This window comes from Mastomys coucha, unplaced genomic scaffold (assembly GCF_008632895.1).
Source record: "Mastomys coucha isolate ucsf_1 unplaced genomic scaffold, UCSF_Mcou_1 pScaffold16, whole genome shotgun sequence".
NCBI classification, from domain to species: Eukaryota; Metazoa; Chordata; class Mammalia; order Rodentia; family Muridae; genus Mastomys; species Mastomys coucha.
This window is the reverse complement of record NW_022196898.1, coordinates 99,599,940-99,619,291: the sequence shown is the minus strand read 5'-3', so window position 1 is coordinate 99,619,291 and position 19,352 is coordinate 99,599,940. Positions and strand designations below refer to the sequence as shown.

General features: G+C 36.8%; 1 protein-coding gene across 18 annotated transcripts in view; it reads right to left on the bottom strand.

Annotated features, from left to right (window-relative positions):
• Positions 1 to 19,352, bottom strand: part of Fubp1 (far upstream element binding protein 1) — a 29,333-nt gene that overhangs the window by 5,342 nt on the left and 4,639 nt on the right. For 8 of the 18 annotated variants that reach the window (XR_004119899.1, XM_031375850.1, XM_031375848.1 and 5 more), the window contains 16 exons: positions 18,838 to 18,876; positions 17,596 to 17,635; positions 16,917 to 16,969; positions 16,756 to 16,827; positions 16,539 to 16,596; positions 14,731 to 14,893; positions 14,544 to 14,642; positions 14,346 to 14,447; positions 14,015 to 14,117; positions 13,805 to 13,905; positions 13,145 to 13,286; positions 12,343 to 12,503; positions 9,869 to 10,020; positions 9,493 to 9,572; positions 6,431 to 6,568; positions 4,714 to 4,788 (listed from right to left, as the gene is read on the bottom strand). Coding sequence is in view for 17 of the 18 variants with exons in the window: in XM_031375850.1 (XP_031231710.1) it covers positions 4,714 to 4,788; positions 6,431 to 6,568; positions 9,493 to 9,572; positions 9,869 to 10,020; positions 12,343 to 12,503; positions 13,145 to 13,286; positions 13,805 to 13,905; positions 14,015 to 14,117; positions 14,346 to 14,447; positions 14,544 to 14,642; positions 14,731 to 14,893; positions 16,539 to 16,596; positions 16,756 to 16,827; positions 16,917 to 16,969; positions 17,596 to 17,635; positions 18,838 to 18,876 (1,578 nt within the window). In the remaining variant the exon portion in view is untranslated. The remainder of the gene's footprint in view (positions 1 to 4,713; positions 4,789 to 6,430; positions 6,569 to 9,492; positions 9,573 to 9,868; positions 10,021 to 12,342; positions 12,504 to 13,144; positions 13,287 to 13,804; positions 13,906 to 14,014; positions 14,118 to 14,345; positions 14,448 to 14,543; positions 14,643 to 14,730; positions 14,894 to 16,538; positions 16,597 to 16,755; positions 16,828 to 16,916; positions 16,970 to 17,595; positions 17,636 to 18,837; positions 18,877 to 19,352) is intronic. The other 10 variants (XM_031375858.1, XM_031375865.1, XM_031375851.1 and 7 more) reach the window with 3 other exon arrangements.

The following is a 19,352-nucleotide window of genomic DNA, read 5'->3' as shown; positions in this document are numbered from 1 at the left end:
TTATTCTCTTGGCAACTTACCAAGTGCTAGGATCATATGTGTCTCATTGCCCCTTCAGTATTGTTTATCTTAAATATGCCTTAGACAGACAGGGAGGGAGGATGAGAGGGAAAAAGTGCAGTAAACACAAGAAATGGGAAACAGGCTCTTTTCATTTCAGTCACAAGTTTAGTCTTGTAGTTCAGCACATGACTAGTACAAGACAACATGACCCAAACTCTTTAAACAAAGGGGAATACTCAAGACATAATCTTTGACAAGGAAAGAAGAAATGTTTTCTTCTTCTTTTTTTTTTTTTGCTGAGAAAGAGTCTCACTATCCAGGGCTGGCCTCATTCTTGGAGACCTACCTGCTTCTGCCTCCTGAGTGCTAGGACTAAATGAGTGCATGTGCCACCATGCCTAGCTCATTACTCTTTTTTTTTTTTTTAAAGATTTATTTATTATTATAATTAGGTACACTTGTAGCTGTCTTCAGATGCACCAGAAGAGGGCAGTCAGATCTCATCACGGGTGGTTGTGAGCCACCATGTGGTTGCTGGGATTTGAACTCATGACCTTCGGAAGAGCAGTCAGTGCTCTTACCTGCTGAGCCATCTCGCCAGCCCCTAGCTCATTACTCTTTTATCCATTTGGGTCACGTGTTGTATTACTAGTCTACAGAGAAGTACTGAAAGATATGACATACACACACCATGACACAAAAGACATCCTGCATTTACATCACAGTACAGCTTGACCTGTACTGTGAACCTGGCAGCTGAAATAAAGATCAATGAAAGATTTAAAACTCAGCTTTTATGAGTAATTTTGTTTTGAGTGTCCATTTTGAGTTATCAAATGAGAAATAAAAATCAAATCCTAGAAATATTGAACCGATTTTGCGAACAAGCAAGTTAACTGCAAATGACAGTTTCTTGACAGGAACATTACAATAGTTAAGAACAGAGGGTATTTATTTAGTATATTTAAAACAAATTTGTCTGCAACTTACTTTGCAATGGCCCAGGCATAAAATATAAATAAATAAAAAGCATTTGGCTGAACACATTGGCCAAGCTTGTTAACGATGCACTTTTTTTCTAACTTTTTTAACATCTTGAAATTTCCAAAGCTTTTACTTCCTCTGGGCTCTAACGTATTATATTAGTTGCCTTCAGAGTCTACTAACTCTATAAGGACTTTAAAAAATGCATTATTTTGTTGTGTATGGAATATATGTGCTCAGGCCCACACACCATGTACGTGTTTGCAGATGTCAGAAATCTGCGTTCTTCAATCACTAGCTAGGTGAACAGTCTATGCACAAGTGCTCTTACCCAATGGAGCTGTCTCACTGCCCTACAATAGCTCTTAAAAGCATTCGCCAAAATGGCTTCACTTAATTGTCCTGCAAACAAGAATTATCTTACTCTTCACAGCTTTTATTCTACCTGCAACTTTTACCACTGTATATTCTGTTCTTCCTCATGACTTAAAATGCGTTTTCCTTTGATCTAGAATCTCATCTATAAAAATCTCTGGAGTTTTTGTAGTGCTATCCCAAGAAATTCATGTTTTAGTAGAGGTTTGCTACTGTGGAAATGATGACGAATTTACAGTCTATTAAGAGCCCCCCATCCCCCCAAGAGGAAAAGCTAGAAGTAGAGTTCTAGTATGTGTCAAGAAACTGAGCATTGTGGCACAGAGAAAGAAGTATCAGGAGTTTAAAATTGCACTCAGATACATAATGGTTTCAACTGTGTAGCCTGAGTTATATGAGATACTTTCAAAAAACCCAACCACCTATCAACCAAACAAAACCCAAAACTCCTCACTCAAAAACAAAAAAAACCAAAAAACAAAAAAACAACAACAAAAAAAACCACCAAGAGGTGGCTAGAGAGATAGCTCAGCAGTTAAGAGCACTGACTGTTCTTCCAGAGGTCCTGAGTTCAAATCCCAGCAACCACATGGTGGCTCACAACCATCTGTAATGAGATCTGATGCCCTCTTCTGGTGTGTACTGATATATAATAAGTAAAAAAACACCACCAAGAGGGGAGAACTCTTAACAAAAACCCAACAAAAAGCAAAATAACTTTTTTAAAAAAAAGATTTATTTTATGTATGTGAGTTCAATGTAGCTGTACAGACGGTTGTGAGCCTTCATGTGGTTGTTGGGGGTTGAATTTTTAGGACCTCTTCTTGCTCTGGTCAACTCCACTCACTTAGTCCCTGCTTGCTCTAGCCCTAAGATTTATTTATTATTATATACAAGTACACTGTAGCCAACTTCAGACGCACCAGAAGAGGGCACCAGATCTCATTACGGGTGGTTGTGAGCCACCATGTAGTTGCTGGGATTTGAACTCAGGACCTTCTGAAAAGCAGTCCCGTGCTCTTACCCACTGAGCCATCTCACCAGCCCCCCCCCCCCAAATAACTTAACATTTCTGTTTGCTTAGTTTATAAACAGAATACTTGGGAACAGGAAGTACTCTCAAGGAATCGGGAAATCCAGCCAGGCTACTTTGAAAGGCAGCAAGAAAAGTGACCTTGGAGATAAAAATTCACATACCCACTATGTCAACCATTCTACTAACTAAATTAAACCATGGGTTTTCCAAATTTCTTCTCTTCTCTTCCATTTAAAACACACCAAGACTGAACTTTTGAACATGGATGAATATGCATATGTACGTGCATGTAATGCCACAGGAAACCGTCAGGGGTCTTCCTCTATCCCTCTGTACCTTACTCCCCCATCCTTTTACTGAATCCAAAGTTGGCTAGCAAGCTCCTGCAACTGCTTCCCAACATGCAATTGGGTTTTTAAGATACCAAAATAGTAGGGATCTGAACCCAGGGATTTTTACCCATCTACCTCCTGAGCTCCTAGTCTGAACCTTTTTGCTTTAAGGTCTCTTAACCTGTGATTATCCTAAAAAGATATCAAGGACAATACTTTCAGAAAATATTGTAGTTAAACATTTTACAGGGAAAAACAATTTTTATAATTATTATACAACTAAAAATACTTATTCAGTGATGAAACAGTATCTTTCAAGATTTATACGAAAGGTAATTGTTCAATTAGTCTTTTCTTGCTCACATTAAGATCTCCGCACATAATTACAAAAAAGCACAAATGAAGAAAATGAGTCTGCAAATAGTTATTCTGTGCCATGTTGCCTATGTATGTATGTATGTGTGTATGTATATATATATGTCTATTGATTGATTGACAGATATGACAATCAAGAACTGGAATTCACAGAATTGTGTGCTAGGGAGTACTAAAACATTAAAAACTAAAACCTAATTGAGTTAAAATATCTACTCTCAAAAGCTCCAGTCAATATACTTTTTAAGAATACAGAATGCAAAATAGCTAACTTATTGAAGTCATGTGAACAAATAATATGACATAATTGAGCACAGATACCAACCTTATTCTTTCCTAATTACCTCATTCAGTTACCAGGTTTCTACCCAATCAACACACAAATATACCTGGTTCATTACACAGTAAAAAGAAATAATGGAGTTAATGCACTTTTACCTTAATGTGCTCAACTTCTTATAAACACGTAACATTACTTCAGCACAGCTGATACATACCTTGACTACCCGCTGTCATAGAATGATTAATACATCTCCATCTATTCTCAAAAATATCCCAGTTGAAAGAAGAAATTATGTAATCATTCTAATTAACAGAATACTGTTTTAAGGTTTTAAGTTTCTTTTCTTTTTTTGAACAAAAACAAAGGATCACTTAGGGTTTCTCTGTATATCCCCGGCTGTCCTGGAACTCACTCTGCAGACCACCACCAGGCTGGCCTTGAATTCAGAAATCCACCTGCCCCTGCCTCCCAAGTGCTGGGATCAAAGGCATGTCCCACCACTGCCTGGCAGGTTTCAAGTTTCTAGTGCCAAGGTTCAACTGTTATAGTTGTTCAAATATAAAACCTCTTTAGTCTGAAAGCGGCTTTGTAGAAACTGTATCACTAACAAGAAATACACTTACACAATCACTATGGTTATGTTAAGAATTATGTTCAATAGTTGTCAAAAATCTTTTTAAAAGAAGGTCACCCTTTTTTCCTTTTCAATGCATGCAAATGTTTAGTATTAAAGCAATGTACTTCCTGACACTGTGGGCTAATTTCCTGCTTATTTTGCATTAAAACCAGTGATACAACTACTTTGCTAGTCAAAATTTAATCTCATTCCATTTAGACCACTACACAAAAGTACAGTAATAAAGCCATATATTATTTCCACGTAAAGAAATGTTAGGTTTTAATTATTAACTTGCTGACAACTGTATTTCTTTGCCAAATAAGCACAATTATAAGAATTTCTTGGATTGCCCTTAATATGCCTTAAACTCCCAGTAAATTTTAGAATGTCACCTTTCCTGTTTATTTTCCAAGATGGGGTTTTTCTAACAGTCCCAACTGTCCTGGAACTTGCTTTGTAGACAATGCTGGCCTCAAACTCAGAGATCTACCTACTTCTACCTTTCAAGTACTGGAAGCTTGTTTAATATTACCACTGCTTAGCTTGTTTAATACTAACTTTAACATTATAAAAATATACAGATGAGTTACCTAAAGTATTTTTTAAAAAACAAATATTTTGTTACCAATCTCTAACTTTGTAATGTGTATTTAATTCAGTTTAATTAATAAAATAAAAAAGGTAAGACTTAAAATATACAGCATACCCATTTTCTTGTAGTATTCTTCCCAAGCCTTTGTGTAATCAACCTGTCCAGCTGGAGCTGGATTCTGCTGATCTCCTTTTAAAAAACAAAACAAACAAAAAAAAAGGAATTAACTTTTTTAAAGGCTATTATGCATTTCTGCTTCTATACCATCAGTGCTGTAATTAGCACTATCTACCATGGAGCTATGGCAAGAGTTGGGGATACATGACAGTGGGTACTGAAGGGGTGGACATAGAAACCGAGGATAGTAAATAAATGCACATGAACATGAAGTTTCTATCCATTTTTAAGTTCAAAAAAAGCTTTGTTTTAGAAAAGCAGCTAATAGCTTTGAAGAACTAGAACAGAATTATTAAGTGTTAAATAAAAAAGCAGTATATAGTTATGTGATTTTTAGTAGGCACGTGTTGTCCTGCATGTTTATAAAGATACTCTGACCATTTAATTTTGGGTATAAGCATTTTGTCCACATGTATAATATGTGTACCCCAGGTATCTGGTGCTCTCAAAGATCAGAAGAGGGCATTGGATCCCCTGGAATCAGTTTCACAGTGAGCTACCATGTGGGTACTACCTGGGTTTTCTTCAGAAACAAGTACTATTGACTGCCAGCCCCAAACATACTTTTTAGTTCTAATTTGGATAAGAGTATAGTTAGTGACATTTAAATAGCAGTGAGTATACTTAGACTGATCTCTAAATTCTACCCTTGGGAAAAAAGAAAAAGAAAAAGAAAAAGAAAAAAAAAAAAGGAATGACTCATTGATTGGCGCTCAGAAGACCAGGTATCTTACTGTGTCAGGTACTAAGGAAGCACCTGAGCCACCTTGAAGATCATCCCAACCACCCACAATCTAGGACAATATAATCAAAGTAGTTAAAAAAGGGCAATCTATTCCTTGCAGTAAAATAGCAACTAATATACAATGATAGAAACTAACAGTTAACCGCTACTGTAATAGTAGTTTACTAAGGCAAGGTTTATTAATTCAGACTAAGGCTGAGGCAAAAGTTCAATGAATAGGATAGTGACATATTCCAGTAAAAGCACCAGAAAATACTAGGTAATTCTTTCCAGAACACGGTAGTATTATAGTGCAAAAACCAGGCTAGTAGCAATAAGACCATTTAAATGATCATGTTAGTAACTCTAAGACACCTAGGTTGGCAGCTATCTAACAGTTGGGTTATCCTCTTATTAGTTGGATGAGACTTAACAGACCTAAATGCAAATACTGGGTCAGCTGGAACTAGGCAAGGGCTGTATACAACAGTGGTCTATCAATGTGGAGTGACTTTAAAGTCCATGATGGTTATTTATTTTAGAATGAATTTCAGGTCTGTATAAGGGTAATCTGACTATATGTCTCCAAGTACAGTTTTCTCTCTTCAGAACTATTATATAGAAATATACATCAGGGTAATGGAGTAAACGGGGGGGGGGGGCGCAAAACAATTAACAGTCTCACTGTTTAAGGTATTATTCTTCCAACTATTATTAAAGTTTGTTTCTATTTCAAAGTGGCTTAGTTTGCTTACCCAAAGTAACAACTGAGTCCTTAAAACCTTAGGCCTGAGGACCTAACCTAGTGATACCATGGTGCACAAGGCCCAACAATTCTCGAGACTGAAAAAAAAATTACGTTAAATGACTTCATACATAAATCCAAACACAAGCTTTAGCTTTAAAATAGAAAAAAAAATCTTTTATTACCGTAGTTACCTTGTCCGTTAGTTTGGGTTGTAGCTGGTGCACCAGCAGGAGCTGCAGGTGGGGGTTGTGCCTGCTGTTGGTAATAGTGAGCATAATAAGCAGCCCAGGCTGCCGAGTTTGGATCTGTTCCTGCCTTAGCTAGAATTTAAAAAGAAATGTTTCAAGGTTAGTATGTAAACTCCAGAAATCAATCCTTACCTTTTTGGTGATCCCTGACAAATAGGCTCAAAGTTATCAACAGCAAAATAGAAACTTTCAAATTTTTCTATTATTACTACTACTATTATTATTATTATTATTATTATTATTATCATCATCATCATCATCACTTGGCTTTCAGTTTAGAAACTTCAGCCTCAGGTATTAAGTAATTTACTAGTGATCAGTGGAACTGGGATATAAATGGATGATCTTTTGGCTTCCAATCCATGGTTTGTCTCAGCCCAATCCTGTGTCTTTGCTTTTTTTCCCCCAACAAGTTTAGCTGCAAAGTGCTATGGAAGACAGTTATAGACTACTTTGTACAAGAAAGAAACAAAGATTAGATTCATGCACTTTATATTTCACAACAGCCACAATCTTGAATTACTGCTTTATCATTTTTCTCTAACCTTCAGGATAGTTCAAGCCTAGTTTCTCATTTGATATCTCCTGCACATTTGAGACAACGCCCCATATAGCACAGGCCGATTTCCAACACGGTACCGTTTCTTCCTTTACTTTTCCAGTGCTCAGGCGGCATGTGTGTATCCTCTGTAGTAAACATCTTTTATGATACGGACCTCCTAGCTTACCTACCCACTGTGTAGGAGCATGCTTAATCATGTGTGTACAAGTGTACGGAGGCCAGAGATTGATTCTGGATGTTCTCTTTACTCATTTTCACTTTGTTTTATATATAATTTAAAGTTCCATTTCTAGTTATGTGTGTATGTGTACTTGTGTGTATCTCTACACAAATGTGGATTACTAAAGAGAGCAGAAGGTGTTAGTTCTCTTGGAAGAGTTGTAAGTAGTTTTGAGCTGCTGATCTGAGTGACTGGAGCTCCACTTTCTTCCTCAGAAGTAGTAGTAAGCACCTTTATAATTACTGAGCTATCTATCTCTCTGGTACTTTCCTAATTTTTTTTTTTTGAAGAATTATTTATTGTATGTACCCAAGTACACTGTTACTATTCCCATACACACCAGAAGAGGGCATCAGATCCCATTGCAGATGGTTGTGAACCACCCTGTGGTTGCTGGAAACTAAACTCAGGACCTCTGGAAGAGCGGTCAGTGCTCTTCTTATCCAGTGAGCCATCTCTCCAGTCCCCTTTCCTAATTTTTTTGAGGTAGGGTTTCTCCCTGAGCCCAGAGCTCACAGATTTGGTTACTTTAGTTAACAGCTACCTGTTAATGTGCTTCTGGACCCAGACCTGGGTTCTGATGCTTCCCCCCACACTGTGCCCTATCCTTTCTGTTAACTCCATTTCTCTTTAGCATCTCCTATCACGCAAGTGTTAGCTGCTGCCCTATTCACAAGTCACCACAATCAGCACCCTCTGTACTAAGCTCATCTTAACTCAAAAATAAATAAATAAATAATTTTTTTTTTACTTGTAACTAGCAGGTACTGAAAGCTTACTTTTTTTTTTTTTTAACACAGGATGAATTCACATATTATCCATTTAAGATTTTTAAAATGCTTTGAAAGGTAAAAACTCAAAAAAAGCACAATTAACTACTTATAAGGATTATAACTTATCTACCTGATTCTGGACTAGATTCTTGACATCTATATAAATCTCACCCTGATAGTAGCAGTTTCTTCAAAATGCAGACAATCAAATACTATATACTTCTAAGTCAATTTAAGCAGCATATGATCCTGAGTCAGTAACCTGTGGATAAACCTTAGGGCAGCCAGTCTCCAGCTAGATGGGCTCCACATCTGTCAAAGGCAATGCTGAAGTCATACTCACTGACCAGACCTTACAATGCTAACAAGCACCACTCATTGCACAATCCCATGAAACCTAATTACTCATATACAACCTTCTATTTAATATGCCACTTCTAAATGCTTGTTAGAAGGAGAATCACTTTCAAAACTCTTACAAAGGAAGTCATATCTGATGGCTTCTTCTACACCCTTACAAGTCTATTCCTGTCTACCCTGGGAATGCACTCTTTTGCTAATGGACATATACTCATCTTTCATATTCAGATGCCACCACAATTCAAGTTGTTTCTTTTTTATTTTGCTTTCTTTCTTTTTTTTTGAGATAGGATTTTTCCTGTGTACCCCTCGCTATCCTTAAACACGCTCTGTAGACCAGGCTGTCCTCGAACTCAGAGATCTGCCTGCTTCTGTCTCCTGTATGCTGGGACTAAAGGTGTTCACCACCGCCAGGCTCAAGTTGTTTCTTAAATGAATAGAAATTGTGGTTATTCAGTGCCTGAGCAAAGTTCCTATGAATTCAACATACATTCAAATATTAAAACATTTAACAAATGCAACAAACCAATTATACTTAAATCAACTTCGTTGGTTTTTCAAAAACACACTATGTAGAAACCAACTTATAACTCAGAACACGTTCTTTGAAACTTTTCCAATGAATCAAACTACGGGGCTGCAAAGTAAAAAAAAAAAACAAAAAACAACAACAACAACAAAAAAGTCCTATTTCCAAGTTGACTCAAGATCATGATGGAGTAGAAACAAAACCAGCATGGGAGGATGTAATGAGAACACCATGCTATAGACAATCCAGATTATAAGAGAAAATAAATATACTTTCCTGTTTTGGTAATTAAGGGACCTAATTTTTTATAATATTTTAAGGTGCCTTATCAGCAATAATTTATACTTATCTTATTATTTGATAATGTAGTAGTGTTAGACACATTATTTTATACATATGGACTATTATGAATAAAGTCACAACATACTAGAGAGCAGTATTCTCTTACACTGCTGGGGAAGTGCCTCAAAAGATCACACACATACTAGAGATTTTCGGACTGTGACAAGCAGTATCCAATGAAGCTAGCACACTAACAGTAGACATCTTTACCTGGGTCAGGAGGAGCCTGCTGCTGCCAGTGTGGGTATGCGTTTCCCCATCCCTGGGGAGCATATGGGGCTGGAGGACCGCTGCGGTGGGAACAAACACAAATACTATTTTAAAAAAAGCGCCAGTTTTATTTATCTTATATGTTGATTTTGCTCCTGCATGTACTGCACATATGTATATGTAGCTATGTATGCCTAGTGTCACTGTCAAGATACCCTGGCACCCGTTATGAATGGTTGCAAACCACCACGTGGTGTTGGGAAGTGAACTCAGTCCCTCTGTAAGAGTTAGTGCTTTTAATCGCTGAGCAATCATCTCTCCAGCTCCCAAACCCAGGATCTTTAGGGAAAGCCCAGGACCAACCAAATGTACTTACTGAGGAGCTGGGCCAGGTGGTCCTGGATTGTAAGGTGCAGGGTTGTATGGTCCCATTGGAGTTCCAGGCCCTGGAGGTCCAGGAGGCCCATGAGGACCTGGAACCCCATGGGGCCCATGGGGTACTGGTGGCCCTAAAGGATTTACTGGGCCCTGTAAAAAAAGAAAAACAAGGAAAAGAAAAAACAAAAATAACAAAAAACACTCAAACAGTGTAATGGTTGAGCAATTCAAAGTCTAACTACTCTTTTCCATTTCTATGCTTCAGTAACAAATTTAAATTTACCTTCTTCACTTTATGGTGCAAAAAATAAAATGTCCCAATCTGACATGTAAAATTCATTGAAATTCTCAGCACTAGTAAACTCCTTTCAGCTTCTAGTCCCTTTCATGTTTCTCACTCTTTTAAACAAGATGGCCTAGTTCTTTTTACTTTCCCAATGTCAGACAATTACTGATAGTTTATTCTGCAAATTGTACATCAAGGGACAACTTCACTTAACACACGATATTCTCAATCTCAACTGTAATGTCTTGGAAATCCCATTTAGATAAATGTCATCTATTGTAACTTTCTAAATACCATGAAAATTTCCCTTACAGTCAGTAAGACCCCGAACACTTGTTTTACATTTTATATGGTGCATGTGGGTTCCCAAGGAGAAAGAGAGCAATAGATCCCCTGATGCCAGAGTTGTAAACTTTTTGGGAACTCATTTGGGTCTTCTACAAGAAGAAGTGCTCTTAACTACTGTATCATCCCTACAGCTCCTCATGTTAATATGCAAGTGCTATAGCTGTGAATTCAGAGGCTACTTTTAGTAGCTGGTCATCAACTGACCCCATGAAGATTCTGGGCATTACTCAAGTCATCAGTTCATCTGATCTAGGCTAAAAAAAAAAGAAAAGCCAGCTGGGCTTAGCAGTAAATGCTATTCATTCCAGCACTGAGAAGAAAACGCAGGTAGACAGACCTATGTGAAGTCAAGTCTAGCCTAGTCTACATAATGCTACACTGTCTCAAAAAACAACAAACAAAAAAGAAAAACCAAAAAAAGGTTTATTTGCAGCTTTCTGGTTTAATATCAACTTTGGGCTTTATTTAACTTAGAAAAACAGTTTGAAGATAATTATAATTGTGCACACTAACAAACTCATGTCTTTTCTTAAACCTCTGTGTCCACTAATAGTATCAAAGGAGAATCCTCCTAAAGAATATCTGATCGTTATCAGTAATTCTAAAATAGTTTTATTCCTTGAGAATTCCCTAGCATTTTTAAATACTCACCTCTCACTCTAACTCCCTCCTTTGTCCAGTCCCTCTTGCCCTTTGTGTCCTATTTAAATAACTCACCAAATCCAACTGTGTGCTGCCCATCCACAGGGTTTTTACTAATTTAAAAAGCCCCTCTCACTGGGCAGTGGTGGCACACGCCTTTAATCCCAGCACTTGGGAGGTTTTTAGTAATTCCCCATTGGGGAAAAAAAAAAAGCCTAGCAAAACCACAATATGTTAATGCCTCATTATAAAACCAAATCAATGTTGGGCAGAGGTGGAACACACCTTTAATATAAGTACTTGGGAGGCAGATAGATGACATAGAAGCCAGCCAGAGCTACACAGAGAAACCCAAAAATCACATGAAACATCTTTTTTTTTTTTTTTAAAAGACAAAAATTTTGGTACATGCTCAATTTTATATCATACAGATTTAGCTTGTTTTTTGTTTGTTTGTTTCTTTTTGCTTTCTTCAAGATAGGGTTTCTCTTGGGTTGCCCTGGCTGTCCACCTGCCTCTGCCTCCCAAGTGCATGTGCCACTACTGCCCCCCATAACGTCTTTGTGAAAATAAACACTGCATTTACTTTCCCTTTATTTCTATATATGGTGCCTGTATATTCAATATGTTGTCTCCATGTGACTTGTAATGTGGTATATGTGCTTGTGGAAGTCATGATCAACACTGATATCAGTCAGTGTCCTTCACCGACTGGTCCTCTATCGTCTATGTGAACACGAAGCTCATTAATTGGCTAGGATAGAGGGTCAGAGAGCTCCAGAGATAGAACCATTAAACTAAGCCTACATTTCAAACTTCTAAAGACTAGCAGTCAGTCCAAAAGCCAGAAAATATAATTTACTTCAGTAGAAGGGGAGATACACATCTTAACTACTTTGACTGATAAAGGATAGGCAGTATGGATCTTGATAGAATATTGCATTACTGCAACCTGCTAATATTTTTTCTATAGACATTCAAATATAAGGTGGTTCTTCCCAGACTTGTAACTGCATGCCTAATCATGGTGCTTGTATTTTGGATATCTTTCCTAGTAATCTATATATATATACACTATACCACAATACTGCAATTTCATTTTAGAAATTATTTACTTTCCCATGGTACATTTGATTTAGTACTTTTTAAAGTTACTAGGAACTATGTTACAAACAAGAAATCTAGAGTACACTTACCCCAATTTTCTCTTCTATGAGTTGTCGAGCATAATCTATTTGCTGTGGAGTGCCCCGGATTGTAAATAACTTCATGTTAGGATCTGCATTAGGCGGAGGATTTCTTTGAAGTTCTATTCTTGCACCAGACTGCTGGCTTATGCTTTTTATGGTTTCACCTCCTAAAACCACAAGATAATAAGTTCATAGAAAGCAAGGGTTTCTGTATAGCCCTGGCTGTCCTATAACTCATGCTGGTTTCAAACTCAGAGAAATGCCTGCTTCTGCCTCCTGAGCTGAGTACTGGGGTTCAAGGTGTATGTCACAAGGTCTGGCAGAAATACTATTTCTTTAAAAAACACCTATTTACTTTGCCCATTAAATAGTTTAATCCCATTGGACAATAATATTAGGATTTTTTCTGTTTATTCTGTTCTTCCATCTAGAACTTATACAAACACACTAAAGTCTACTTCCATCTAGAACTCATACAAAACACACTAAAACCAAGTTTATACACACCCTGTTAGAACAGAAAAATATTTCAATAAACAGCTTTTGTAAATAACAAAAAAGTTAAATACAAACAAAACAAAACCCATTTGAATTAGGACCAAGTTCTGTAACAGACAGACTTTTGGCGCCCTTTCCCTAGAAGCAGTAGACACAATCCCATTAAAGATTGTTCTTGTTTTAGTTGCCACGTTAAGACCCCATTCCTATTAAAATGGATCAAAATATAAATACAAATGGTATCATTTGTTTACAAGTACCCAGGGGGAAAAAAATCATTATGTCAAAACAAAGAGCTAAAATACATTGCCTTTTCCAATTATCAATCCAGTCTTCCCAGTTGGCACAATGAAATTAAATTCCTGGAGTCCACCAGGTGGTCCCATATTCCAGTTTCCTTGACCTCTCCCTCGTCCTCGACCACCAGGGCCAGGCCCACCAGGATTGCCAGCCTAGGGAAGGAAAAAGCAAAACAAACTCTGGAATAACACTATTTGGCTTACTACCCCAACTCTCATATTTCTAAGCGATGAAACGAAGAGATGACTTCAAACGTTACTTGACAAAAATATTCAACTAAATAATAACTTCCATTTTTAAAATATACTGTGAAGACTACACAGATGGCTCAGTGGTGAAGGGACTTCCTATACATGCAGAATGACTTGGGTTTGATTTCTAGAACCCACAAAATAAGAGAACCAACTTCAGAAAAATTTCCTTTGGTTCCCATAGGCACCAATGCTAAGGCATATATACCCCTTAGAAATAAAAATTCAAATGCACTGGGGTAAATAAGGCAAAACACTTATGCAATTTTATCCTAAAATGTTTACCTTAAAACAATTTAATGTTAGCCATTTTAACACTGACAACAGATTCTAATAAGATTGAGGGGCATTTTTTCATTCACGTATGATAAAAACTTTTCCAATGAAAGCAAACTGAAAATGTTAATTTCCTATCAAACCTGAACACTTCGTAGAAGGTCTGTGATAATTTCTGCAGCATGCTGACATCTGTCTGGAGGTCCTGTTATCTGTGCTATCCTATCAGGCGTTGTTCCATCATCTAAAACAACAACAACAAAAAAAAACCCAAAAAATTATGACAAACTAATTATGAATGTCAAGATTAAAAGCTATCCATTCTTAGAACATTAAATATACCTTAAGCTTACCTGGCTTAAACTGAATTCGAACACCAGCATCATTCTGTATTTTTTTAATCATTTCTCCATTTCTTCCTATTACAATGCCAACAGCAAATCTTGGAATTGGGACCTTAAGCAAGTAAAAATGCATTTTAAAAGACATTTCTCAAAAACTCATCTCCATAATCATAGAAGTAAATATACTAAATGATCATAAAAGTAACAAGATAAAAAGACCCCAAGGAAGAAATCAAGAAAACATAATGTTAAGATAAATCCATTTAATTCAAAGCAGGAAAAACACTACTGTACTCATGGATTAGGACACAACCATTTCTGATTCAGAATTCTTACTTACATCTATCCCTTCATTTCCTCCTATTCTTGAGCCATACTCATTCCGCACTTCTCTGAAACCACCTTGATCACGAATTAACTCTAATACCATTTCCTTGGCTTGCTATAATAGAAAGTTGTCCAATTCAGAATATTTGTCAAAACACTTTATTTTGTCCACCCCTCAGCCTTTATATATAAAAGACAAAGTGAGGTTTACCTGAACTTTGTATGGGTCACCCGTAATCCTAAGAGGTTTATCAGCACCAGTGTTTTGAGGCCCATCTTGAATCATAACCATTTTAACACCAGCCCGTTCCTATTAAAATCATAAAAATAATACAAGTTAGTATAAAAAGTGTCTTCAAAAGACTTAATATTCTTTATATAATATAATATAATAATACCTGAAGTTGTTTAATAGTCTCTCCCCCCTTTCCAATAACCAGCCCTGCTTTGCTGGCTGGAATCATGATTTCCTGAACTGCATTTCCAGGTCCATCACCATGATGAAAGCCAGGGGCTGGTCTTCCCTTTTCAACAATCTGGTCCAATAATCTTTTTGCTGATCTGTTAATAAATTAGTCTTGATATAAAAATATGTAACATAGCCAACCTTACCCTAAAACAATAGAGTCAAGCAGTTTTACCCTAGTCATGTATCAAGTATATTCTAAATGGGTCATATGGAGTTGAATTTGGACACATCTCACAGTTAGAGGCCAGAAGAACCCAAACCAAAGGAATGTAAAATGGGCAGTACTGAAGTATCTATAAACCAAGTAATTACAGTAATTTAAAAATATTCCATTTGTCATTTGACACCAACTGGCTAAATAGTGTAGTACTAGTCTGTACCTTGAAAAGAGAACTGTAAATTCAATTGTTAGAAGCAAAGCTTGATGGATACAAGAAATAGATATAAACTTTGAAGTGAAAATTTCAAGGCAACAAGCAAAAGACAATGATATAGGTGTAGAAAGTTCAAACCTTTTAAGGCACCACGTTAAAAAATAGAACAAGAGATTCAAAGATATTTTTATAGCATGAAATACCCAAACCTATCTATATGCTCTTAGAAATTACTCCTAAAATATTAAGAATAAAGTAAAAAACCAGTTTAGTCAGGAATTTCTTGAAGTAGAAAGGAATGGTCTTAGGCAAATGAACATAAAACAGTATCTCAATACTGGACAAAAGAATACAAGGAAAGGTGTTAAATTTCAGTGTAGGATGATAATACTCTCGCAGTTTCTATGTTTTCAGTAGATAAGCTTATTAAGTGGTTTGTTTTAGTGGCTTGAAACTAAACCCTATGAGCCCAATAAAATACTTTCTCTTCTAAGTAACCTTCCTTGGTCATAGTGTTTTGCCACAACAATACAAGTAAGTCAAGACAGTGAGTGGTGGCAGGCAATGGTGGTCTATGCCTTTGGTAGGCAAAAGCAGGTAGATCGTAAGTTTTAGGCCATGGTGGCCTACAGAGTGAGTTCCGAGACAGCCAGCTATGGATGTACAATGAAACCCTGTGTGTGTGTGTGTATGTGGGGGGCGGAGAGAGTGGGGAGAAGACAATTAGTGGTCAAGACTGGAGAGTTTTATCAGAGCCTTAGAGTTGAGTGAAAGAGAAAAACAGGAATATAAAATTTTCATGACTATATTGGTTATGAGTTCTAGGTCATTAACATATTTGTGTGCAAGGCAATTCAGGTTTTAATAATCTTCTGAGTCTGTAGACAAGTATGGTAGGTGTATAGTTCAAATTACAACCACCAGTGCCATTTTTGGTGTGATAGGTACCTTGAGGCAAGGTCTCTCAATGACTCTGAACCCATCAAATAGTGTTTAGTTGGCTGGCTACCAAGTCCCCCAAACCTGCTTGTTTCCAACTCCTGAGCCATAATATTACCATGCCAAATTTTTTTAGATTTAGGATTAAACTCAGTTCTTCTTTGGAAGGCAAGCATTATCTCCTCAGTCTCTGGTTCTAACAGCTTTCCTAAATGCCTGCATTATCTCCTCGGTCCCTGGTTTTAATAGTTTTCCCTGTCTTAGGTTCAAATGATGAACCCTATTTAAGAAAGGCACAATATATAAACTTTTAAAGCGAAAATTTCAAGGCAACAAGCAAAAGACAATGGTACACATGTTATGAAAATGAAGTTTATAGTCTTCACACTCTTACTGTAAGTAGAGTTAATATTTTCAAACTTACTGGACAGATTCAGGTGTTCCAGTTAGCATACAAGACCTTTCTGGAAGGCCACCACTATCTACAATTAAATAAAAAGAAAAGTTTAGGTAAAAAAAAATATAGATTAAAAATATCAGATCTTTAGAAACTTAAAATACTCAAGTCTCCTAGCCACTCTCAAAAACTGCAAGAACTGGACAAAATAACAAGTAATTCACATAAAAAATTAGAATGTTACCAGGTGCTATCTGTATTTTGCATCCAGATTCTTGCTGTATGCGTGAGATCTGTTCACCTCCTCTGCCAATTACTAGTTAAGGTAGAGAAAGAGGAAAAGTTATTTACGCTCAATTTTCAAAATATGGTTCATCTTAAAAACTTGAAATTAATGTTACTTACTAAATCCAACCATTCCATCTGGAACTTTGTATTCTTCTGTCATTACAGATCTGCTAAGAATGAACAGAAACTAATATTTTCCTCATAGAAAAATAATGTACACATATACATTAAAAGTAATGTAATAAATCCAATCTTAATGTCTCCTAATAGCCCAAATTTAGATTCTTAAATGAGGCAGCATGAGTGAGTGAACAAGACAGTGAACTGATTATCTGTCAAAGGGTTCAGAGTGAATGTTACTTATTATATAAAACATTTATTTTACCTTTTCTAAAAATGTGTCAATTTCAATCTATTTCCCCAAATTACCAATTCATCACTTAAAGAGAAAACGGTGTTTTTTTTTTGAAAGATTTATTTATTATATATAAGAACACTGTAGCTGTCTTCAGACACACCAGAAGAGGGCATCAGATCTCATTACAGATGGTTGTGAGCCACCATGTGGTTGCTGGGATTTGAACTCAGGACCTTCGGAAGAGCAGTCAGTGCCCTTAACGGCTGAACCATCTCTCCAGACCCGAAAACAATTTTCCTATACCATGTTCCCAATGGGACAGAAGTAACCCACACATACAAAATGGTCTGCAGACATTTCCAGTATAAACTAACTTGGCTGGTTATACATACAATTCCACTAAGACTTGCAAAGTAGTTTTAAAAGTTTTGACTATACCTTTGCTGCTGATGCATTGGAGGTAACTGTGATCCAAAAGCTATAAAAATTTTAAACAAAAACAAGCTTAAGTTCAAGTTTATTTATTTAAGACAAACATAACATGTATGCCAAACTCTTTCCCGTGATGGAAAAAAAATTAGGGCTATTCATATTTGAATCATCAGTGATAGTGGCAAGAAAGTCAGGAAAGGGATGCAGATTAAGGAGTAGAGTAGTTAACTTATATTCACAATTTAGCAATCAATGTTTACATATACATAGCTCCAATTAAAAGAGAATCATTATTAAAAAAGAAAGGTATACATCTGTAAGGAAATTTCAGCTAGACATTTTTAATATAAACCCCGTTGAGTATGGCAAGGCACACACATCCTTAGTCCCAGCATGGGAGAAAACAAAAGCAGGTCTTTTATAGGCTATTTGATCACACCGTGAACCCCAAGATTATGTTATTTACTGGGGGGAGGGGGTTTGCTTATAGTTGTGGCGTGGCTTAGCCCTTAGCACACACCTTTAACCCCAAACAGTGAAGATGAAGTTGGTTCGTAGAAGGAAGCACTCATGTTTGAAAGTGATGTTTAATTGAGTAGCAGACAAAATGATCAGAGCAAGAGTCAAAAGTATAGGATTATGTCCAACTCTCAGAAAAGAGGACTTAAGAGGTAACAGCACAGGGGTGGGGGGACAGTTGTAGAGATACAGGCTGCAGAGAGGGAACCAGCTAGACACGGGTAAAAACAGAACAAGCCAGAAAATGAGAAGATTAGTTTGAGGCCAAGCAGAGTAATTTAGTCAGAGGTCAAGAGAGAAGCTGGATTGAAGCAGCATGGAGAGAGAATTTGAGCCAGAAAAGCTGAGTTGATCCAGCCAGCCATAGTTCAGAAAGAACTAGAAGGTTTGAGGCAGTAAACCTCAGAGATGACAATTACATCAGGCAAATAAAAAAATACTTTTACACAGGTAGATCTCTGTTAAGTCAAGGCCAGTCAGAGTTACATAGTTGAGACCTTGGCTCAAAAGCAAATTCCCCAAACCCAAACCCCACAAGCCACCCAAAAGTACAAACAACAGTCTGGAGAAAAGGCTTCGATGATAGAGGACACATGCTCTCATAGAGAACCAAGTTTCAGCTCTCACCACCCACGTGTAGTCCACTTTCGGGGAATTCCCATGTCATCTTTACAGACACACATAAATTATTTTAAAAGAAGCAACAAAACCTCAGCTTAAAGTACTTACACTCATTTTGGGGAGGTACTTTCTTAGCATCTGGTTGATCTGCAAAATTGAGTGTCTTTTACTTTTTGTCAATTAAAAACAAAGTTCCCCCCCCACCCCGCCAAGCAAGAACAGCAATATTTATTAAAATACCAGATTTAATGGTTTACCAATTAAATCAAAACTGACACAATTCAACCTAGACTCAAAAATCTAAAAAAACCAAGAAAACCCCCAAAAAACCCCTACAAAACCTAATTTCTTTCATTCTCTTGTGTTTAAACAATGCACAGACACTTTAAATAGTTTAGAATACAGCACAAACTATTTAGCTTCAATGCTGGTGAATACCTTATGCTAATGGTTAATGATGCTTCATCCACTGTAGGAACTGACAATTAGGAAGAATTACATAAAAACCAGACATATCAAAAGATGAGTGTATCTGACTGTAATCATAAAGCTATACCAAAAAAGAAAGCTCACGTAACAAGATGATTTCAATCTAAACTGTCCTATTATTCTCAAATGAAGCA